At 35.9% G+C, this 24,522-nt stretch overlaps 1 protein-coding gene across 1 annotated transcript in view; it reads left to right on the top strand.

Moving 5' to 3' along the window:
* The window catches only part of SECISBP2L (SECIS binding protein 2 like), a 62,376-nt gene that overhangs the window by 12,403 nt on the left and 25,451 nt on the right, over positions 1–24,522 (top strand). Inside the window, exons 5-15 of the mRNA XM_027096668.1 lie at positions 3,979–4,208; positions 4,503–4,527; positions 4,868–4,983; positions 10,710–10,844; positions 12,310–12,390; positions 12,934–13,101; positions 13,243–13,384; positions 16,695–16,864; positions 17,633–17,765; positions 19,548–19,710; positions 21,707–21,927. Coding sequence (XP_026952469.1) covers positions 3,979–4,208; positions 4,503–4,527; positions 4,868–4,983; positions 10,710–10,844; positions 12,310–12,390; positions 12,934–13,101; positions 13,243–13,384; positions 16,695–16,864; positions 17,633–17,765; positions 19,548–19,710; positions 21,707–21,927 — 1,584 coding nt within the window. The remainder of the gene's footprint in view (positions 1–3,978; positions 4,209–4,502; positions 4,528–4,867; positions 4,984–10,709; positions 10,845–12,309; positions 12,391–12,933; positions 13,102–13,242; positions 13,385–16,694; positions 16,865–17,632; positions 17,766–19,547; positions 19,711–21,706; positions 21,928–24,522) is intronic.

The raw sequence follows: 24,522 nt of genomic DNA, 5'->3' as shown, positions 1-24,522 counted from the left end.
CTAGGCTTTCATCCGTTTATCCTGCCACTTTGTGAAATTCTCACAGTCCATGTCCTTAATGTTCTCTCAACTTGCATGCTGGCTTATATACAATTTTGGGCAGGATTTGATGTTTCCTTATCCCCTTATAGTAGTGGAGCAGTTCAGAAGTCAGAGATGGAATTTTGTAGATATTATAGAAATTTGAGGGACTCATTTTGGTAGAAATCAGAATTGTACGTGTTTTATAACTAGATTAAAATCCTTTTTAGAACATCCTAACATCCTATAATATCTTTATAGAAGAAGTTTTCTGCACCGTATTTTAGTGTAGATCTGAACCACATGTATGAGTGATACCTATATATATCCTCAAATAAGTAAATATTTTGGACTAGTTGGATATCATTTTGTCAAAAGTGTTTTAGAGGACTGTATAAGCATTAAATTAAAAAGCTTTACCCTGGTAATAGATAGGAATTAATAAATAGTCTTAAAATATTCTTGCTATTTTCCAGTTTATATTGTGAAATTTCATTTTGTATCTCAGGTCTCAGCCTAATAGCTGTAGAGTAGATGGCCGTCTTCTACTCTACACCCATTGTGATTAAGGAAATCCTTATTAATGATCCAAGGCTAGGAATTAGATCTGTTCAAAGGCGTATTTGCTTTTTACCCCCTATAGTTTTCACAAAAATGCTGTCTGGCTTAAAATGAATTAGGTGGCACATACATTCTTTCATTTGGACTGTACCTTTTCTGTTGGACGTCTATTCAGTTTCCTTTTACAATTGCTTAGGTCTGTTGGGGCAAGAAAGGATTTGGGAATCAGTTAAAAAACAATCTTGCTTATAGTGCAGTCATTGTGTGATTTGTAGGGCATAAAGCGATGAGATTAACAGACTGACAAATGGTTGGAGTGGCTATGGAAAAGAGTCACAAGGTAATATATGACAAAATTTTCTATGTTTTGGTTGTTCCTAGACATAGTGACCCATTTCTACATGCTTTGAACCCTGGAACTGCTTTAAAAATTTACCCTAACATCTTTGGTTTGCCCATTAAGTGTCCACAAAGACAGCCTTCTGAAGCACAAGAATTAGAAAGTGAAAAGATGAAGATATAATTTGAGTAGAAGATTATACCTTCTATCAGTATTCTTATTCTTTAGTTTGTTTTTAAGTTATCAGGATTAATTGGTATCAACTATAGGTAGAATGAAAATTTTAAAGGAATTTGTAACAATTTTTTACTCTTGAACACAAGCTCATATTATTTAAGAGTTTAGTAACATGGCTAGATATAAGATAATATACAAAAATTAATTCCATTTCAGTGTGCTGCCAACAAACAAAATTTAAGAAAAGATATTATTTACAGTAGCAACAAAAATACAGTTTCTGGCATAAACCTGATGAAAGATAATAAGACATTGATGCAGAAAACTGTAACTTTATTATAGGACATTTAAAAAAATAAATAGCATGCTCATTCAGGACAATTTGATGTTGCAAATGGCATTTTTCCCCTAAGTTAGTCTATAGATTCAATGCAGTTCTAATCAAAATTCCTATGGTGGGCTTCCCTGCTGGTGCAGTGGTTAAGAATCCGCCTGCCAATGCAGGGGACACAGGTTCAAGCCCTGGTCCAGGAAGATCCCACATGCCACGGAGCAACTAAGCCCGTGTGCCACAACTACTGAGCCTGCGCTGTAGAGCCCGCGAGCCGCAACTACTGAGCCCTCGCGCCGCAACTGCTGAAGCCAGCGCGCCTAGGGCCCATGCTCTGCAATGAGAGAAGTCACCGCTGTGAGAAGCCCGTGCACTACAACGAAGAGCAGCCCCTGCTCACCACAACTAGAGAAAGCCTACACACAACAATGAAGACCCAATGCAGCCAAAAATAAAATAAATAAATTTACTAAAAAAAAAAAATTCCAGTGGGGAGTTTTTTGGAACTTGACAAACTAATTCTAAAATAAAGGAGCACCGGCCAAGACATCCCTGGAAAATAACTTTTCCTCTAGATATCAAGACCTATTAAGCCATTTTATTTTTTATAGGCTTATACAAAAATATAGTAAAACTCAGTATGTGAAAATCAAACAGAACAGAGAGCCCAGAAACACATATAAGGAAAATGACAAAGATAGCATCACAGACCCCTAACATATACATCATGCAAATCTATTCCAGATGGATTAAGGGCTTAAATGGGAAAACCACATGTAGTAGAAAATATAGCACATATCTTTATGATTGCATGGAGAGAACTATTTCTAAAATTAAGAATTTCTGTTTATCAAGCGTGAGTGAAAGAACAAGGCACAAATCTTGGAAAAGATTTTTACCATGCATGTAACTGACAAAGGATTAGTGTGAGGACATATAAAGAATTCATAGGAATCAATAAGAAAATGATCCCACCTTGTGCTCAGGGCCCCTGGAATGCAGTGCTGCCAAGGGGCTGAAACAGTTTGGTAGAGCTATAGGAATATTTGGACCCAGTTGTCCTACTCAGGTGAATGTATCCAAGTGGAATCTCCCCCTAGAAAGAAAAGGAACTGTTTGATTAAAGGTGTGTACACTGCAGCAGCACCAAAAAAAAAACCACTGAAAACTTCTCAATGTCCAGTAACGGGCAACAAGTCAAAAGAAGTCTCCAGGACATCCACTCAGTGGAATAATTTGGGGCCTTCATATATTATAATTAATGAAGAACATAATATTAAACAGTGCAACTCAAAATTATATTGGTTCTGTATAAAAATTATATATGGAAAAAATTGTGTATGTGAAAAAAGTCTTGTGGAAAAAGGAATATTTGTGATAGGTTAGGAGATTGTAAGAGGTTTTTTAATGTCTTGTAATTACAATTTGTGAAATACAAAAATGAGAAACAGGCAACTTAGAAAAATAGGCAGAAGTCAAACAAACCAAAAGTAAAATTAACAAGTATTTTACAGAAAGGAAAATGTGAGTGGCTAAAACCATGAGAAAAGATTCTCAATCTCGTTATTAAGCAGAAAAATGCAAATTAAAACCCACAATGAGCCATCTTTTTATACCCAACAATTGGCAAAAATTATAGCCTAGAGGACAGTGTCAAGTATTTGGTGAATATGTGCATCAGTGGGGATATATATATCCTGCTGTTAGAGTGTAAACTGTTTTAACCACCTTCGAAAATGATTTGGCATTACCAAGCAAAGTTGAATATTATGTGTATCCCCTAAGGCCTAGCAGTAATAATCTTAGAGAAACTTCATGTGCACGCACACACACTTATATGTCTATATAAGAATGTTTACAGCAGTATTGTTGTTAATAGCAAAACCCCAAAACAACCCAGGTGTCCCATCAGTGGTACAAAGGATAAATGCATTTTGGTATATTCATACACAGACATTTTAGATTCCAGTGACCTTAATGAATTACAGCCACATGCATCAGAATCTCAAAACCAGTCACTGTTTGGAGGAGGAGGTAGCAGCAGGGAGAAGCAAGTCATAGAAGAATATGGACAGTATGATTTCATTTTAATAAAGCTAAAACTGCAGAAGTATATGATTTATGTTTTTGGAATACAAAAATCCTTGGTAAATCTAGTTTAAAAAGTGAAGGAATGGTAAACACAATTCAGAATAGTGGCGACCTCTGAGGGAGAAAGAGAATGCAGTGGTGGAGGAGGCATGCAGTGGACTTCAAAGGATTGGTGATGTTCTATTTCTTAAAATAGGTAATGGTGGTTTGTTTTAATTATTCTGTAATATTAATTATGCAAATATTTTAGTTATACAAATATTCTCTTTTCATACTAAACACATTTTATAAACCAACTTCTCAGGAACAACTTACCTTTTGATGATCTTTTCAAAAGTTTTCACCTGTTTTCTCTGTTTACAAAGTTAGGTATCTTTGTTTTCTTACAATTTTAATGATAACAAGAATTGATCAACTTGTCCTCAAAAAGAGTTGTCACACTTTCCTTGCCTTACAGATTTCCCATCAGACATCGCTAACAAATCTCTCTCAGAGAGCTCTGCCACGATGCTCTGGAAGGCCAAAGGCAGGAGGAGAAGAGCATCCCACCCTACTGCTGAATCCTCTAGTGAGCAGGGGGCTAGTGAAGCTGACATTGACAGTGATAGTGGCTACTGCAGTCCCAAACACAGCAACAACCAACCTGCAGCTGGGGCTTTGAGAAATCCTGATTCTAGCACCATCAGTGTATGTGGCATTACTTTGATTTCCTCATCAGTCATCTGTGTCAGTATTATCTTTGTGTCCTCTGCTAAAGCTGAAGTATCTATTTTCATGAACAATTCCTATAATAATAGGATGGTTAAAAATGTATTTTGTATGTTTTATTATTAATATAAGAATACTCATTTATGCAGAAGTATTTTTTCGAAGATTATAATAAGCATGCTTCACACTAGATGGAATTATGAAATGTTTTGCAAGGTATATGGTGTTTACTCTTAAGCGGAAAATAATTGTCTTTTTTGTTTCTATTTTTAGCATGTGGAATCATCTATATGTGCAGGTACTTACTTTCTGCATAGTGTTTTTGCTATACTTTCTTCTTTGTCCATGTCACAGCTTTGTTTTTAAGCATGAAGCTTGCTGATGCTGCAGAAAAATTAGAAATCTTCCAAGGAAATTCAAGTTAATTTGAAAGTATAGTTTTGTTGATGAAATTGAGAAAATTCCAGCTAGAGGTATTCTGAAAGATGACAACTTGTATTACTAAGAACTGGAATACCACTTAAAGTTTATGGAAAAATTTTCAGTATTACATTTATAGTGACTGAGTTTCAGTATGTGAAGTTAGGGGGCCCTTTAGGTTTTGACATCTTTATATTTTAAAATCTCATTTATTACAGGTGGTGTAAATTGGTCCAGTGTAACTTGCCAGGCAACTCAGAAAAAACCTTGGATGGAAAAAAATCAGACATTTTCTAGAGGTGGAAGGCAGGCTGAACAAAGAAATAATTCACAGGTAATTTGGATTAGGTTGGAGAAATTTGAGTAGTGTGAGATGCATTATTATAAATGGTATAGTGGTTTTGAAGGGCAGTGTCCTTAATTTTTGGTGATACATATTGTGGTGTTTAAAATAACATATCTGTAACTTTTAAATGGCTTAGCCAATAAAATTATTATTTAAATAATGAAACAAAATGGCAAGATGTTGAATGTAGGTGGGATGTATATTGTAACATTTTCTACTTTTCTATATTTAAGAAATATATTTGTATATTTTATAATTTTAAAAAAGAATATTCTCCAGTCCTGCTTCATCTTCTGTGACTGTTCCTTATCCATATAAAAAATTTAAAGCATTTTAATACCTCAAATACTGATTCTTTGAACTTTAGGACTGTAGCCTTGTCCACGTGTCTTTAGTTGACTATAAACACCACAAGCCATACTCGGTGCTTGTTGCAGTACCATAGTGATGGCTGCCTCTGCCATAATGTGGCCAGACGGGGCAGCTTCCTGGTCTTGGGGAGCAAGACCTAGCTGCAGTACAGCAGAGCGAGTTACATACTGCTACGAACTTCCAATAATTGTCTTCCTGTGTTGGTTGTCTGTGAAATCAGGGAGGTGTTAATTGGTCAGTATTTTTCCTTTTTAATTTTTAGATAGAGTTCCTGGATTCCTTAAATCTAGTTAAGGAATTAAAGTTACCATATGAATAGATCTGGATGAACTGAAGTGAGAGTAAGTTACTAATGGATTGAGGAAACCGAATACTTGCTGGTGTGCCTTTGCTTCCCTGAAATGAAGTACTTCAGATGTACCCTAATGTTAATTAGGCTGTCGGGAAAGCAAGTAGAATAATGCCCTCTTCCCTATGGTTATTGCAAAAATGAGTCATTGTTGTTTGTGGCAGGCTTGTGAGGCAGTCTAGCTTTATTTGATTAAAAACAAAAGAGCTAAAACAAGACTTGTTCGTATAGATTAGATAAACAAAATCTACGGAATGTTTGGTTAAGGACTGAAATTTTATATTGAAATCGTAACTGCTAGACCTGCCAAGTTTGCAGTCTCATTATTGGTACTTTTGGTATCAGTAGCCCACTAGAGAGGAAATAATACTGATACAGAAAAACGTTTTATCTCTGCCTCAAAACTGATGCAGAATGGTGAAAAAACACAAAACTTTCAATTATAGAAACGCATAAACGTTTGTTTATTTTGTCTCCCTTCATTCCAAAAGAACTGGAGCCAGATGTTGAACAATGTGTGTGTTTTCTTTTCTACTTCTGAGGCTTTGTTATACTTTTCTTAAGTGTGTAGCTTGATTTTTGATATGCAGAACCTTTTTTTTCTTTTAAGTCAAAATATTTTCCCCCTTTGCAATTTCTGATTGTTATTAGGCTTAAAAAGTCTTTTAGAAATCTAGTAAATATTCACTTGTATTTTCTGCTTCTTTTTAACAGGGTATTGTTTTCAAAACTTTTTTTCTGAGGTTTTTTTTGATGCATGGTACAACATAATGAGGTCTATTTTCACAGTAAACCAGTTGTCTTAACATTGTAATCCATTATTTTTTCTGATTTGTGCTGCCCTTTTAGTCATTTGCTAATTTCTTATGTCTTGGGTCCTGTTTCTGGGCTTTTTTGTTCCATTTTTCAGATTTTTGCACCTGTACCATGCTGCTTTAACTACTGTACAATGCAGTGATTTTTAATGTTTTTACCAGTGTTTTAACATTTGAAACAGCAGATTTTTTCTATACTGTGATGTACCCTTAATTGTAAATGAGGGACAGAATGTAAAAACTTAAGTTTTTAAAAATGGCTTTATTTTGTGAATAGGTTGAAAAATAAAGTATATGAAAAAGTTTATACAATGAACAATCTCATTTTTACCCTGTCTCCACTTGTCTTCTTCTCTTCCCTATATCTGTGTATTTTCCCAGAGTTTTTTTTTTTTAACAACTCCTAATGTTGTATGGATATATCCTTGTTAATTTCTGAAGTCCTGTCGTTGGACACGTGAATTATTTGTAAACTACTGCTGTTAATAGATGTGCTGCAGTATTAATTAGAAATCTGTGTGTATAGCAGTAGAATAAATTCCTAGATAAGGTATTGCTGAGTGAAAAGATAAAGTCATTTCTGTTATTTGGTAAATAACACCAGATTGTACCATTTTGCATTCTCACTGATAATGTGGAGGGTGCTTATTTCCAAGTAGCCTCAGTAATCATGTGTTTTCAAGATTTTGGATTTGTGCCAGTGAGGGAGGAATAGTGTATTAAAGTAGTTGAGTATCTTTCCATATGTTTAAGGGCCGTTTGTACTTTTCTGTGAACTTGTCATACTCTTTGACCATTTTTTGTATCTTGATCTATTTCTCTGTGTTTGTACATTAAAAAATTTTAATTTAGAAATTTTTATTTTTCTTGGGCCGTGTGCCTTGTGGGAGTCTCGTTCCCTGACCAGGAATTGAAGACAAGCCCCCTGCAGTGGAAGTGCGAGTCCTAACCACTGGGCTGCCAGAGAATTCCCTGTGTACATTTTTAAATCAATTTGATCAAGCTCTTATCAAATTCTTTAAATTTCTGGGAGCCGGTAGTCTGTAATATGAGTTGAAAATATTTTGCTAGATTTTCATTTTTGACTTTGCTTATTATTATTGCCATATACAAGTTTGTTTTAAATAGCATTAAGAAGTTTATTTTTATAAAGGATTTTGCCTGTTTTCCTCCAATGTGTTTATGCTCTTGTGTTTTTTTTACATTTAAATCTTTATTCCATTTAGAGTTTGTCTTGGTGGGTGTTGTGAGATATGGGTCCTATTTTGTATTTTTCAAGGGGCTACCTAAATCTCCCAGCACCATCTATTGACAAGTCCGTTACTTCACCTATTTGAGATAACTACCGTTATCACCTATTAAATTTCCATATATATTGAAATCTGTTTCCAGATTTTCTGTTTTGTTCCATTGGTTTTTAAACTAATCTATCAACTTAGGGAGAATGGATTACCTTTATGATATGGCATCTTTCTAGAAAAAAAATATCTTCCTGCTTTTTTTTTTTTTCCTTTAATTTTTTGGCCGTGCAGTGCGTCATGCAGGATCTTAGTTCCCAGACCAGGGATTGAACCCAGGGCCCTTGCATTGGAAACGAGGAGTCTTAACCACTGGACCGCCAGGGAAGTCCCCTGTCTTCTTATTTTTGAGTTACCTTTTTGTGTTCTTCAGAAGTATTGTATAATTTTCTGAAAATAAATTTGTACATATTCCTCATTTGTCAGTTTCTAGTATTTTTCTTTTTTGTTATGTAAGTGGAATATAAACACCTGAATCTTTAGATACTGATTTTGTGCTAGTCATTTAAGAATCTTAATATGTAGTTGTAGCTGTAGTTTCTGCTTTGTTCCCTATGCCCACTTTCTAGCAACAAAACTCTTTTTTTCTTAGAAGAATTTTTTTAAAAGGGGGAGTTATTAGTTCATTCCAGGAGGTAATTGAAATACTTGCATATTTGGTCCTCATGAACTTTGTTGGGACCATTAGCTTGGGGGTTTTAACTTAATCCTGGAACTTTATGTGTCCAAGTACAAGAATCATGTTGCATTTATTTTTTTAAAAAATTGTTTTTATGTTTGTAACAACATTAATGCATATATACTAAGGCTGGTTTACAACAGGGCTTACATTTTTTTCTTTTCTTTTTTTTTTTTTTTGCGGTACGCGGGCCTCTCACCGCTGCGGCCTCTCCTGCCGTGGAGCACAGGCTCCGGACGCGCAGGCCCAGCGGCCATGGCCCACGGTCCCAGCCGCTCCGCAGCATGCGGGACCCTCCCGGACCGTGCCACGAACCCGTGTCCCCTGCATTGGCAGGCGGACTCCCAACCACTGCGCCACCAGGGAAGCCCAGGGCTTACATTTTGATATAATTATAATGCTGTTTGGAGGGCAGGTTTACATTTACTTGTTCGTGATAGTGACTGTACAAAGAAATGAAGAGTTCTACTCAAGAATTATTCTCTTGCTTCTATTCATCCCAATATTGGGGCTTGATTATTGGTTTTCATTTCAGTGTTAATAATTTATGTGAATTCAGTTGTTTCTTTAGTACCTAGACATTGTAAATTGCATTTGTTTTAGCATCCTTGTATGAGCTGCTTTTTATGAGCCAATTTAAAATATATTTTATTATGAAAATTTTTAAACAGACCTTAAAGTTGAAGCAATTTTATAGAGACCATTCATATAGCTACTAGCTTGATGCTATCGAAGATTTTACAGAAATTTGCTTCATCACATATGTATTCCTCTGTCTCTCTCTCTATCCATGTTCATGAGTTTATTTTAAAATGAGGTAAATATTTAAAACCAGGGAACTGTTGGGTACCTGACAAATTATCAAGTTTCTTAACAGATACTTATAGGTTATAGGAAGTAGCCCCATTGTGCATATTCTAAGGAAGATTACATTTGCTATATGACTATCTTCTGGCCTATAGTTCTGCCATACAGCCTACTTCCCAAGAGAGTATAAAAATTCTGTTTCTTAAAAAAAAAAAAAAAAAAAAAATTATGTTTCTTATCAGCAAGTCTTTTTAGACCAGTTGCTTAGCATGGGAATTGCTAGGTGCTTCTAGGTCTTTGTGTGCATATTTTTGATTTAATAATCCAAAGTCTATACAACAGCACCTTCAGTCCAGGTCTGCTTCAAGTTCTGTATATTGTAAGAATTCTTGGGTAACTGGTAAAGAGGATCATACTTTTCACATCTTATCTAGGTGTCGTGGTTCAGAGGCATTTCATCTAAGTTGCATTAGGTACTTAAGAGAGGGAACTTGATTGTCTTAAGATTCTTAAAGTGCTTAATGTGTTTTTTTCTTGCTTTTATGACAGTTGAACATTTTGCAAATGGGTCAATAGAATAATAATAATTTATGTGATTGAATGACAATTTTATTCTTTTAAATCTGTTTTCTTATAAACAAGATTTAAAATGTTTAATATTTCCTAGGAATTAAAAAACAATAAAACTACAGATATTAAAAGACCTACGATAGTTTTATAAAAAGGTAATACTCAGTTTCTCCCAATGGTAATAACATCTTGCAACTATAGTGCAGTATCACAACCCTGATATTGACATCAGTATAGTCGATTCAGAACAGATCCATTACTGCAAGGATCCCTCATGTTGCCCTTTTATAGCCAAACTCCCCCTTCCCTTCCCCACCAGCCTCTCCTTAACCCCTAGAATCCACTAATCTGTTCCCCCTTTTTATGGTTTTGTCATTTCAAGAATGTTGTATAAATGAACTCATACAGTCTTTTCAGGATTGGCTTTTTTTCACTTGCATCGTTTTCTGGAGATTCATACAGATTATTGGGTATTTCGGTAGTTTGTTCCTTTTCATGACTGACTGCTGTTTTATAGGATGCATATACTACAGTGAGTTTACTCTACCAATGAAGGATATCTGGGTTTCCAGTTTTTGGCATTACAAATAAAGTTGATATAAACGTTCATGCACAAGGGAAAAAAGTAACATGCACTAATTATCACATTTTTGTATTTTCATTATAATGACCTTATTTGTCAAAAGTTTTAACCTTTTGTAATAAGTTATGCACTTTATGAAAATTCGTTGTGCTGTATACTTTGGGGTACATTTCTGTATGTTATACTTCAATAAAACATTTTACTTAAAAGTAACATATTCCCCCCCCCGGGGTTTATTTAGGTTGGATTCAGATGCCGAGGACATAGTACTTCCTCAGAAAGAAGACAGAATTTGCAAAAGAGACAAGATAATAAGCAGTTAAACCCCAGTCAATGTCATAGAGGCGACCCAAATTCCGAGTCTTTATATTTTGAGGTATTTTTTCAAACTGTATAATGTTATAGTACAATTATTGCCATTAAGAAATTAATTAATTTTTCTTACATTATGATAAGTACTTTTTATGTCTTAACATGTGACTGCAAGTAGATTGTAAGTTACTTAGATGTATTTGTCTTGTCATTTTTGTCTTGGTTATATATAGTTAGTCTAACATTAACTTTATTAATGTTTATTTTCATAAATTTTTGTCGTGAGTATTCATTTTGAGGTAACATATGGAGGTAGAACTTAGTTTTATGTGGACTTCACCTAGTTTGAAACTTTCTTCCTAACTTTTATTATGTTTGTTGAATCTATTTGTTAAGTTTTCAAATTTGAACAGTTCAATCTAGTCAATTTGTGCTGCTAGCCAGGGGAGTCTTGAAGAAGGAAGATAAAAGGCTGTTTTACTTTTTCTAATAGGCAGACAGTTTATATTCTAATTGCAATGTTTCTATTATTCATCTAACTGGTGCTCATTGGAGGCCTATTGTATGTTTAAAGTAAGGTGCTCTGCATGATACATTAAGGTGAATAAACACACTACCCTTAGGGAGGTTGCTGTGTAATAGAGGAATGTAGACATGTACACACCTGATACTTCTTGGGTGTGGTTGAAGTTGAAAGGAGAAATAAGTCCCTTTGGGTTTGAGGCAGGATAGGGATAACATTTGGAATAGGTTTTAAAAAGAATGAGTAGAATTTGATTGTGTCAAGATGGTGAACAAACATCCCAGGTAACTCATTTTTGTTATATAGTTTCTATAAAATGAGTTAATAGATGGAGTTTAAATATGCTTGAGGTCAGAGGCTTCAGATGAATAATATGTTAGATAAGCTTAGTAATTGACCTAAAGGACTTGAGGCTTCAGTTCAAGTAGTGTATCAAGAACAGTACATGTGGCAGATTTTTTATTTGCACTTAATCATATGATTGGTTCCATACTTATATTTAGTTAAAAATAATAGATATAAATTTCAGTGTAAAGGAGGATATTGGTTAAGAAATTACTTTGAATAGGGAATTTATTTTTTAACTTTTAATGTTATTGACTGGTGTATGTAGTAATGGGACAGGGAATATATTAATGAAATTCATACTAAGCCATTTGTTTAAAATCTTCTCAAAATTATGTGAAATGTGATAAAATCCTTTTTGAATTTCTTTTTATTTACTTACCCACCTTAGGGTAGAATTATTAATAAAAATGGAATAGTAGATGCAGAAATCTAAAGGATGGACACGTGTGGATGTATCCCCATCCTTGAATAATTAAATTAGCTGTGTTTTAGCATGTGAGAAATGAGATTTCCTTTTTAAGACTGACTTTAAATAGTTTAATATTGAGTTAAAAAATTACTTCCCTGTCATTTCATTACTCTTAAGAGTTATAAATGTTGTTCTTAAGAGTTTATTGCTTTGAACTCTGTTTTTACTTAAAACGTGGAACTATTTCAGGATGAAGACGGATTTCGAGAACTAAATGAGAATGGAAGTGCTAAAGATGAGAATATTCAACAGAAACTTTCTTCAAAAGTAGTAAGTGACTCTTTTAAAAAAGATAAGCAAAATATTTGAACATCTTTTGAGCTATGGCAATGTTGAAAAGAAATATTACAGCTAAGTATAAAGACTTGCAGGGCAGCATGGTATAGAAGAAGCACTGTATTTAGTACTGATCTTTAGTATTTCTTCTCAGCATAGCCAGAACAGAGACACTGTCCTTTGAAATCCATAGTTCCATTACAGACAAGGAAATACCATTAATTAAATGACATCATAAACCACATAGTCCATGCTAAAATTTCCCCAGTTGTTGCAAAACTTTACCTTGGAGTTATTTTGTTTTCAGTCCAGGATCCAGTCAGTTATCACCTATTGCATTTTGCTGTTTTGTCTCTATTATTTTCCAGTCTCCCCGTCTAGAATGATCCCACCATCTCACTCTGTTCTTTATGTAATTGAATCTTCTGAAGAGTCTAGTCCAGTTATACTGTAGAACATCTCACATTCTAGATTGTCTTTCCTTATGATTAGACTTTTATGGACTCACTAACAAATGTTTTTCTCTGGTTATCGTAGTTGGATGATTTACCTGAGAACTCACCAATCAATATAGTTCAGACACCAATTCCCATTACAACCTCAGTTCCTAAACGTGCAAAAAGTCAAAAGAAGAAAGCTTTAGCAGCAGCCCTTGCCACAGCTCAAGAATATTCAGAAATAAGTATGGAGCAAAAAAAACTACAGGTATGTATTCATTTTTATGAACAAATATGATAGTTTATTTGGTAGGTTTTGGGGGATGGATGGAAGACTGACAAATATAATTATCTTAAATTGTCACATTTTCATACTAAACTGAAAAATGTTTTCATGTTTACCTTGCAGGAAGCTTTATCAAAGGCAGCTGGGAAAAAGAATAAAACACCTGTACAACTAGATTTGGGGGACATGTTAGCAGCTCTGGAAAAACAACAACAAGCCATGAAAGCACGGCAAATTACTAATACCAGACCTCTGTCATATACAGGTGATATCATTAATCCTGGCAATTTGCTATTTGGCTTTGGTAATGTATTTTGGAAACTGTTAATCTAAATTATATATACCTACAAAAATCCAGAGTCTGATCACTCAGCAGCTTCTCTCCTGCCACTAGTAGCCTCCTAACTATTACCTACCTTTCATTCCCCCTAACCCCCAGTCTGTCTTAAAAGGAGCGCTGTTTTTCAAATATAAGTTCAAAATCCTCTAGTAGCTCGTCATCTCACTTGGAGCGAAGCCAGGGTCCTAAGTCATATCTTAGCTGCTCCTGTTACCTTTCTGCGCTCATCACCATTCTCCCCGGCACTCACTGCTCTAGCCACGTTAGCCCCCTTGCTGTTCCACAGACACATCCAACATGCTCCAAGCTCAGTGTCCTTGTGCTTGCTCTTTCCTTTACCTGGAACTCTCTTCCCTCAGGCATCAGTATAGTTTGTTCCATCAGGTCCTCCAGGTCTCTGTTCAAATGTCGGTTGGTATATGTTATGAACCAACCAAATTTTTCTTCTTCAAAGGTGTCAGTAAGAACCACAAGTAATTTGGCTCTATAACTGTTAAATTATCCAATTTAAAACCAAATGGAAAACATAGGAGTGTTAATCAGATTTTGTGTGTAAGTGTGAGAGAGAGAGAGAGAAAGGGAGACAAGGAGGGAGAGAGAGGGAGAGAAGTGGGGGGAGGGAGGACGAGGAGGGGAGGGAGGGAGAGAGAAAATGAGCTGGCTTTCTGCTGAAACAGTAATTTATATTTTAACAAACCTCGTCAGAGTTACAGCTCAGCACCTTTGACATGCTCCCTCATTTCTTTTCATAGTCTTTGTATTTAGAGGATGAGGAATAAGATAAAGGAAAGGGAAAGGCACCAACAAAAAGCACTGATGTTGAGGGGAAGAATGGAATTTTCTTTCCTCGGTTCCTATGTAAAGGGTCTACTGTTTTTAAACAAAAATATAAGTAACAGTTTATAACTTTAATCCTGTGTGCAAAATGTTTAAACCTGTAGCTAGTTAACATCCGGTATGAACCTTAGCTTTGAGTAACTGTTAGTAAAAATAATATTGAGTGCATACTGAGCTTTAGAGTTGCATGCTGTTGAGATGAGGGACGTGGCAGTAACATCTCACTAAGAGTAAAGGACTCTAGGGGATGGAACTGAGTTAGTGTTCCAGAGGCAGTGTGGTCTAGTGGCTGCATGCAGGGGCTTTGGAGTTGAGCTGCGTCTTGAATCCTGTTCTTCCATGTTTTTCCTTGGCAAGTTATTTAATCTTCCTGTGCTTCACTTTCCTTACATTAAAATGGAGATAATACAGTACCTGCTTCTGGATTGTTTTGAGGATTGAATGAGATGATACATGTAAAGTGCTTAGAAGAGCGTCTGGGTTATAATCATTCAATAAAGTTTAGCCAGTTATTTTGGGAAAGAGATTGTTAACCTGTGATAACTTCAAGTGGCTTATTATTACAACTTTGGTTTGTTTAGCACATTAATATATACAAATGTAAGTATCTACATGCAAAGTGTGGTGTCAAGAACTGTGGAATTACAGATAGGATTAAGATATACCTGTGGTCAAGGAGTTTATAATCTAGTCTGAGAGAAAGACGTACCCACATAACTAATAAAAAGCAGTGCCTTAGGAAAGATACCAGCAAAGTTTTATGAACTTATAGAAGAAAGAGTGATTTATGTCAACAGGGATGTATGTTACAAATGCCTTCATATATGATAGCATTTGGACTGGGCTTTAAAGGGGGAGTAAGATTCTTGACAGATGGAAGTGAGATTAATCTCTAATCTATCACCAGTGTTTAAACTGGGAAGTGTTGATTACAAAGAAATCAGCTTTCTTGGGAAGTCCAAAAGAAGGACGGGACTATGGCAGAGATGTAAAAGGATTTTAATGAATTAATAGGGTTTTTTAATTGATGGAATGTGGAAACAGGTCAAAGATGACTCCAAACTCTCTGACTTGGAGGACTGTGGTGGGGGTTAGGTATATGACGATACGAAACAGGATAAGGATCACGGAAGAAGAATTTTCTTGGGCAGAACAGACTCTGGCCCTGTTGTATTTGAAATGCTGGTTAGGGAGGTCCTGGTGGTTCCTATTTAACTTATAGTTAGGTATGTGCAGTTCAGGTTAGAAGTCAGTGAATTTCAAATAGAGATGATTGTTGTAGCTGTGGAAATATATAAGATTGTCAGGGGAAATAAAACTTAGGAAAAAGATGTTCAGGGATAAAGCCTTGTAGAATGCTCAGAGTTAAAAGACAGAAGGAAGAAGAACCAGAAAAACAGGTTTGAGAAAGAGTGAGAAAAATAGAACATAATGTCACAAAAGGTGAGGATAGAATTCTGAGGAAGAGGATGTGGTCTTTGGTAACAAATGCTGCTTTGCTCTAGAATAGAGCAAAGAATCAGAGTTAGATTTGGCAGTTGCAAGGTTTTATGTGATCTTGGCAATAGCAGTTTCAAGAGAGTGGGTAGGGCAGAGGCCAGATTATAATGATTTGGGAAGTAATGAGGAAGAAAGGGGAGTGATGGTATCTTAGAAGCCAGTTAGGGGAGAGGTTTTGTTAGTTTGCCTGTTTTTTCTTCCTTTTATATAGAGGAGATTTTTAACTTCTTTTGGGGAGTTAGGGAAAAGAGTCAGGGGTCAAGTCAAGGAGGAACTTGAAAGATGCAAGGGGAAAGTAATAGAGCAAAATCCTTGAGGAATTAATCCTGAGTTGGGATTATGAGAAGAGGTGGTTGGTAAGCCTTCGGTGGGAGTAAGGATGCCTGCTGCCTCCTCTCAGGTGGCTTAGAAGTTTATATTGGAAAGCATCTTAGGGAAGTAGCAGGAAAGCTTTTCTGCTAGAGTAAGAGAATTGAGATTAGAGGCTAGGTCTGCTGAAGGATGGGTGGTATCCACGGGAGAATGAGGGTAACAATCAATCAGGCATAAAGGAATTGCTGAATAGTACTGAGAGTGCAGCTAAGAGGGGAAAATCATCATTCTTTACTGACAGGCTGAAATGAGGAGAGGAATGATAGACTACTTATCTTATGTAAGGGTCATTGTTAGATTCATTAGGAATAAGGAGAGGTACAGAGTTTTGAAATTTCAGAGGTTGAATGGTTCTTTGGAGCTGTATCTGAGGGATACTGCACGGCCATATACTGCTCCTGCTGTTATGATGTCTGTTTTCCACAAGAAGAGGATTGTTGTTGTTCTTATAGGTTTATTATTAGAAATTTTGAAAATATGTGGAGTTGGCCATAATAGTAAAACTAATGTTCTTGTTTGTTTTTAGTGGTCACTGCAGCTTCTTTTCACACTAAAGACTCTACTAACAGAAAACCCTTAACCAAAGGTCAGCCCTGTTTGACATCCTTTAATTCTTTGGACATTACTTCCTCTAAAGCGAAAAAAGGAAAAGAAAAGGAAATTGCAAAACTAAAACGGCCCACAGCACTTAAAAAGGTAAAACAAAACCTGGGGATATTTATTTTACAGTATAAAAAAAGGGTTTAAATCGTTTTGCAAAAGTAGTTGTGGCGTTTTGGCCAACTGATTATTGTGAAAAGTTCTTAGACATGCATCTTTATGATGACTAATTAATTTAAGGTTGGGGATCTCAGCATCATGACTATCTTTCTGTGTTGACCAAGGCCCTGGGGAATGAGTTCTGTCTATAAGTTTAAAAGAAAAAGTTAAACATTTAGGTATCCAAAAACTTGAGACCCTAGGTATCAGAAGCCTGGGATTCTAGTACTAACTTCAGTACTTATTGTGTAGTTTTACAAACCTTTCTTATCCTCATCTTCTTTATCTATAAGTTGGGTATATCTGCTCTGTTTAACTCAGTACTGTTATTAGGAGGAGTGAATGAGATGATCTATGACCAAATAAATCTAACGTAACTATGTGACCTGGTTTCCAAAGGTTTTATTTTATCCATTTGGGGGGAAACCCTAGTTTGTCTACTAGGATTTAAAGAATGAAGCAGATGTAGTTTGATAGCTGTAGTATTATATTACCTTCCTTTATTTTGGATATAGTACTTCCTTCAACTGCAGTGCCTAAAAATTACATTTACCTTTTTGCCAGTCAGTTTCTACATAGCCAACCAAAATCCTTACATCCATTTTTTAAGTGAACACTACTATTCCTGTGTAATAGTGACCATTTTAATCATTCAGTACATACTTAAAGAGTAATTAGTAATTAAAGACTGGTAATGACTTTTAGGTTATTTTGAAAGAAAGAGAGGAAAAGAAGGGCCGTTTAACTGTGGACCACAATCTTTTGGGATCTGAGGAACCAATAGAAATGCACTTAGATTTTATTGATGATTTGCCGCAGGAGATTGTTTCCCAAGAAGGTAAGATCACCTCTTTCCCCCTTCTTCTTATAAAATGGTCTGAAGTATTTTAATTAGTAGGTAACAACATATCACTAGTTATTCTCCTAAATATGCTCCATATTTTATCTAAATTTTTTAATCTTTGAGAGTGGTTTCTTTTGAAGATGCTTCTGTAGGGAGATATTTAAAGGGCAGGGAGGCAGGTGTTGCATAGTAGGTCTATGGCATTTTTGAAGCTTAAATCCTGAATTTGTTGTAAACCCTCATAACTATGATCTTACTAATGCATCCTCTGTAACTGTCAAAGTTCCTTTTATCTTGCCTTCTTTTATATCTAGAACACAGTTGACTTTCTTTGCAGGACTACAGTTGACCCTTGAACAACGCAGGTTTGAACTGCACAGGTATACTTGTACACAGATGTTTTTCAATAGTAAATACTGCAGTACTACTCAGCCATGATTGGTTGAATCCACAGATGGTAGAGGAACTATGATACAGAGGGCGGACTATAAATTATATGAGGTTTAAATCCCCATATTGTACAAGGGTCACCTGTATATTTTATTGAATTGCTTTTGTTGATTTTCTTCCTTGCTTTTGTGAAATTAATACATATGCCACAATGAGTAGAGAATTGCAAAGCTTGTTGTAGTGTAGAGTCCAGCTGGTCAGTAAGATTCAGTCCCATACAATGGGTAGCCAGCACATGATTTCAGATGGGACCTCAGCAAAACTGCAGATGCCTTCTAAAATTTATACTACCGTGGAAGAAAGATTTTAAGAGAAACCTGACTAGGTCCCTATTTCTCCTGGTATTTATTCTTCAACTTTTGGCAAAACACTTAAATCTGATTTACACATAGATTTAGTAGCAGTGTTCCCTTGTGTTTAGAAAATAAGTTTACTTCTTCTAAGAATTGTTTGGTTAGGGTTCCCCTTTACTCTCAATTAAGTATCATTGCCTTTGTATTCAGGTGTATCTGTTTATGCATTCCTTCAACAAGTGTGTGTTGAACATCCATCATATGTACTTCAGTAAGTGGGGTAGGGATGGGAAGGTCAGGAAATGTCATAAAGATATATAGTAGACTGGCCCTGTTACAAAAAGTTTACAATCCAGTAGAGAGATAAGATATATGTGTAACTTTGCAGATTAATGGACTGGACAAATACTCATTTCCTGAGTTTTAGAGCTGTTTAGAAAAGAAGCAGTAACTAAAGGTGGCAGTTGAGTCAAGAGGTGGCATCTGCAAACGTGGCTGCCTGAGCACAGGAGCAAAGACCAAATGAAAGAGAAACTGGGGTGGTGCCTGGAGAACTGGGAGTGGTGTGGGGAGAATGAGTGAGGTAGAATTCATCATTGCCAGCAGCAATGGGAATTTTTAGACAGTTAAAAAAAATTATTTCTAAGAAATAGATGGAAAAATAGAGATGAAGGAGATGGGTAATATGATCTGGAAAGAGTGCAGGAGCGGATACATACGTCTTTTGTTCTTCAATTTAGATCCCCTGGGAATACATGTTTTAGATAACTTGGCCTTCTTGCATCTCTTCTGTGGAGACTTGTAGGATATGCTTGATGTTTTTCAGAGTATATTTTAAGACATAATAGGAAAATTTGATTTTTGTAGTATATGAGAAATGTTTGTGATACGAACAATGCCCAACTTGGTAGCTTCTGGAGAATTTGGAAGTGATAACAAAAGGTAACTGCCATTCTAAATTATGTTGAAGAGTATAGAGCTTTTCAGCATTCAGAATTTCTAAATTCTTTCCCCTCACCCCACGTCTCCACAGATGCTGGACTGAGCATGCCCAGTGATGCATCCCTCTCTCCAGCAAGTCAGAACTCTCCGTACTGTATGACACCTGTGTCACAAGGCTCTCCGGCTAGTTCTGGGATAGGCAGTCCAATGGCATCTTCGACAATAACCAAAATCCACAGCAAAAGATTTAGAGAGTAAGTTTTAGTCTCATTATTGAGGTTGAATAGCTTAGGTATCTTGACTGTAGTTCTGAATATAATACTGTCATTCTTTCTTGGTGGGTTGAACAGATAGAATACCAAAGATCTTTAAGTTCTTTCAGATTCTGTTTAACAACGGGTTTTATTATATGGAAAGTATTTGCCTTCCGTCAGCTGTCAGTGTTCACGTAAAAGTGATTTGACAGTAAATACATTCTTTTTATATCAGCTAGTGTTTATACCCATGAAATTTTACCTCTTACAGCTTATGTATTATATAAAATGTCATACTGTGACATTTTTCCTCTCCAAATGCTTTTGCTTTTTTGTTTATATTATTGGCCCTTCAAAAAAAACCTCTCTAACTAATTAATAACAAGTTTCTAAGATCCTCCTACATGTAGTGAACCTGTTACATAAACCTATTTGTTTTTGTTCTTTTTTTTTTTTTTCTTTTTTGCGGTACGCGGGCCTCTCACTGTTGTGGCCTCTCCCGTTGCGGAGCACAGGCTCCGGACACGCAGGCTCAGTGGCCATGGCTCACGGGCCCAGCTGCTCCGTGGCATGTGGGATCTTCCTGGACTGGGACATGAACCCATGTCCCCTGCATCGGCAGGCGGACTCTCAACCACTGCGCCACCAGGGAAGCCCTAAACCTATTTGTTTTTAAGCATATATTTCTAAGTTTGAAAATGCCCATCTTTGAAATTAAGTTTACCTATGAAAGAATCCCAGGGTGAAGGTAAAATGTGTGTGAATCCAAACCACATTGGTTTGTTCTGTTCCTTTATTGTTTTTGAGCAAATACTTATTGCCTAGGTTTGGGAAGTTAATTAAATATCACAGATGTGTGACAAAGGAAATACTTGGAGAATAAAATCTTACATATGTGTGAAATAAACAGCTTGGAAGAAAAGCAGAGTGAAGAAAATTGCGTTTTTGATGTTTTATTCTTCAATTGCATTCTTTAATTTTGTATACTTTATGATAAGCTTTCCTCAGCCTGTCCAGTTATATCTTCTGTTCTGAAGTAATGTCATACTTGCATTTATTTAAACACTTTTCACATAAACATTAACAAAATTTCCAAAGCAGAACATTTTTTTTCACTAAAGAAAGGCAGACCTAGATTTTCCCACCATATAATGTATCAGTAATTTAGAACTGGTAATTTGCTGGCCCGGCATTCCTAGATTAGAAATTTTACCAATTTTCCTTGTTAAGTACCTGCTTATGGTAGAGATAGATTATGGATGAAAACTAGCAAAGTGGAATAGGTAAGTTTACTTAAACTAGAATGAATGACTTCCTTATCCTTGAAATTAAGTACTATAGTGGCCTCACACTACTTGCTTTCTGGTTTTTGCATTGTAGCCATATATGATCTCACAAAGAGCCTCATTCAGTTACTTTGCCTGATATAAAGCCATATGACTTTTACCTCAAGACCTCTTTGGTTTTGGCTTCAGTTTAACTACTGAATTCATCCGCTGTAACCATAGATTTTCAGAGGTAGAGGGACGATTGAGACTGTCATCCGTAACTCCTTATTTTTATGGTTGAGGAAGCCAGTGCTGGAGACTGATTTATCCAAGTGTGGAGGATGAATGGTTGGTATTAGGGCATTCAGTTAGCATTTATGAAATTAATTTGTTTCTTATTAGAAGCATCTTTAGTATTCATTGGAATGAAATAACTTTATACATTATCTTCTTACCAAAAACATTATACCTGTTTATCTAATAGCAAGTTAACATTTGATTTATATCTTTAGGAATTTAATAATTGGGTGTTTGATTAGTACTTCCCCGAGGTTAATCTATCCTTTGCATAAAAGCTGATCTGTTGTAATTCAGGAAAATCTGTTTCTCTAATTGACTGAAGGATTTAGGAGATTTTTCAAGACTTGATTTTTTAATGAAAAACTTTACTGGATGTATTTTTTTCCTAAAATAATTTTATAATTACCTACTTTTGGGTTCCTTTACAGGTACTGTAATCAGGTTCTTTGTAAAGAGATTGATGAATGTGTGACTCTTCTTCTTCAAGAGCTTGTCAGCTTCCAGGAACGCATCTACCAAAAGGATCCTGTAAGAGCAAAAGCGAGGAGACGGCTGGTCATGGGTCTAAGAGAGGTTACAAAACATATGAAGTTAAACAAGATCAAATGTGTTATAATTTCTCCAAATTGTGAAAAAATCCAGTCCAAAGGTATGAACATTTTACTTTCGAAGTGTTTTGATATTTATGTAGTATAATTGTAGAATATGCAGTGAATTTTAAAGTGGAAGCCATATGTCTTCTTTAGCAGAGTTTAGGTATAAAACATAATACTGAACATGAAGAAAGAAAATGAAATGTTTCAGCACTGGAGGTAGAGTAATAAAATTGAGATCAGATTGTAAAGAAGATCCCCATTTATGAACATTAGTGAAGGATTTAGTTGGGGCCAACCAAGTGTCCGCTGTCTTGTGATCAGAGTGGGAACTACTAAGTAGGCATTTCTTTACCTCTGCAAATATATTCTACTTTATTTTTTTTAACATCTTTATTGGAGTATAATTGCTTTACAATGATGTGTTAGTTTCTGCTTTATAACAGAGTGAATCAGCTATACATATATATATATCCCCATATCTCCTCCCTCTTTTGTCTCCCTCCCACCCCTCTAGGTGGTCACAAAGCACTGAGCTGATCTCCCTGTGCTGTGCGGCTGCTTCCCACTAGCTATCTGTTTTACATTTGGTAGTATATATAAGTCCATGCCACTCTCCCACTTCGTCCCAGCTTACCCTTCCCCATCCCCATGTCCTCAAGTCCATTCTCTACGTCTGCGTCTTTATTCCTCTCCTGCCCCTGTTCTTCATAAAAATTTTTTGTTTTTTGTTTTTTTTTTTCGATTCCATACATATATGTGGTAGCATACAGTATTTGTTTTTGTCTTTCTGACTTACTTCACTCTGTATGACAGACTCTAGGGCCATCCACCTCACTACAAATAACTCAATTTCGTTTCTTTTTATGGCTGAGTAATATTCCGTTGTATATATGAGCCACATCTTCATTGTCCATTCATCTGTCGACGGACACTTAGGTTGCTTCCATGCTGACTATTGTAAATAGAGCTGCAGTGAACATTGTGGTACATGACTCTTTTTGAATTATGGTTTTCTCAGGGTATATGCCCAGAAGTGGGAAAGCAGGGTTGTATGGTAGTTCTATTTTTAGTTTTTTAAGGCCTCCATACTGTTCTGCATAATGGCTGTATCAATTTACATTCCCACCAACAGTGCAAGAGGGTTCCCTTTTCTCCACACCCTCTCCAGCGTTTATTGTTTGTAGATTTTTTGATGATGGCCATTCTGACTGGTATGACGTGATACCTCATTGTAGTTTTGATTTGCATTTCCCTAATGATTAGTGATGTTGAGCATCCTTTCATGTGTTTGTTGGCAACCTGTATATCTTTGGAGAAATGTCTATTTAGGTCTTCTGCCCATTTTTGTATTGAGTTGTTTGTTTTTTTGATATTGAGCTGCATGAGCTGCTTGTAATTTTGGAGATTAATCCTTTGTCAGTTGCTTCGTTTGCAAATATTTTCTCCCATTCTGAGGGTTGTCTTTTCATCTTGTTTATGGTTTCCTTTGCTGTGCAAAAGCTTTGAAGTTTCATTAGGTCCCATTTGTTTATTTTTGTTTTTACTTCCATTACTCTAGATGGTGGGTCAAAAAGGATCTTACTGTGATGTATATCATAGAGTGTTCTGCCTATGTTTTCCTCTAAGAGTTTTATAGTGTCTGGCCTTACATTTAGGTCTTTAATCCATTTGGAGTTTATTTTTGTGTATGGTGTTAGGGAATGTTCTAATTTCTTTCTTTTACGTGTAGCTAGCTGTCCAGTTTTCCCAGCACCACTTATTGAAGAGGCTGTCGTTTCTCCATTGTATATTCTTGCCTCCTTTATCAAAGATAAAGTGACCATATGTGCATGGGTTTATCGCTGGGCTTTCTGTCCTGTTCCATTGATCTATCTTTCTGTTTTTGTGCCAGTACAATACTGTCTTGATTACTGTAGCTTTGTAGTGTAGTCTGAAGTCAGGGAGCCTGATTCCTCCAGCTCCGTTTTTCTATCTCAAGATTGCTTTGGCTATTTGAGGTCTTTTGTGTTTCCATACAAATTGTGAAATTTTTTCTTCTAGCTCTGTGAAAAATGCCAGTGGTAGTTTGATAGGGATTGCACTGAATCCGTAGATTGCTTTCGGTCGTATAGTCATTTTGACAGTGTTGATTCTTCAATCAGAGAATGTGGTATATCTCTCCATCTGTTTGTATCATCTTTAATTTCTTTCATCAGTGTTTTATAGTTTTCTGCATACAGGTCTTTTGTCTCCTTAGGTAGGTTTATTCCTAGGTGTTTTATTCTTTTTGTTGCAGTGGTAAATGGGAGTGTTTCCTTAATTTCTCTCTCAGATTTTTCATCATTAGTGTATGGGAATGCAAGAGATTTCTCTGCATTAATTTTGTATCCTGCTACTTTACCAAATTCATTGATTAGCTCTAGTTGTTTTCTGGTAGTATCTTTAGGATTCTCTATGTATAGTATCATGTCATCTGCAGACAGTGACAGTTTTACTTCTTTTCCAATTTGGATACCTTTTATTTCTTTTTCTTCTCTGATTGTTGTGGCTAAAACTTCCAAAACTCTGTTGAATAATAATGGTGATAGTGGGCAACCTTGTCTTGTTCCTGGACTTTGAGGAAATGGTTTCAGTTTTTCACCATTGAGAGTGATGTTGGCCTTGGGTTT

The sequence above is a fragment of the Aethalodelphis obliquidens genome, unplaced genomic scaffold (assembly GCF_003676395.1).
Source record: "Aethalodelphis obliquidens isolate GAN/ISIS:26980383/991018 unplaced genomic scaffold, ASM367639v1 scaffold105, whole genome shotgun sequence".
Classification (NCBI taxonomy): domain Eukaryota; kingdom Metazoa; phylum Chordata; class Mammalia; order Artiodactyla; family Delphinidae; genus Aethalodelphis; species Aethalodelphis obliquidens.
The sequence above is the reverse complement of the archived record's forward strand: the minus strand, read 5'-3'. Positions and strand labels throughout refer to the sequence as shown.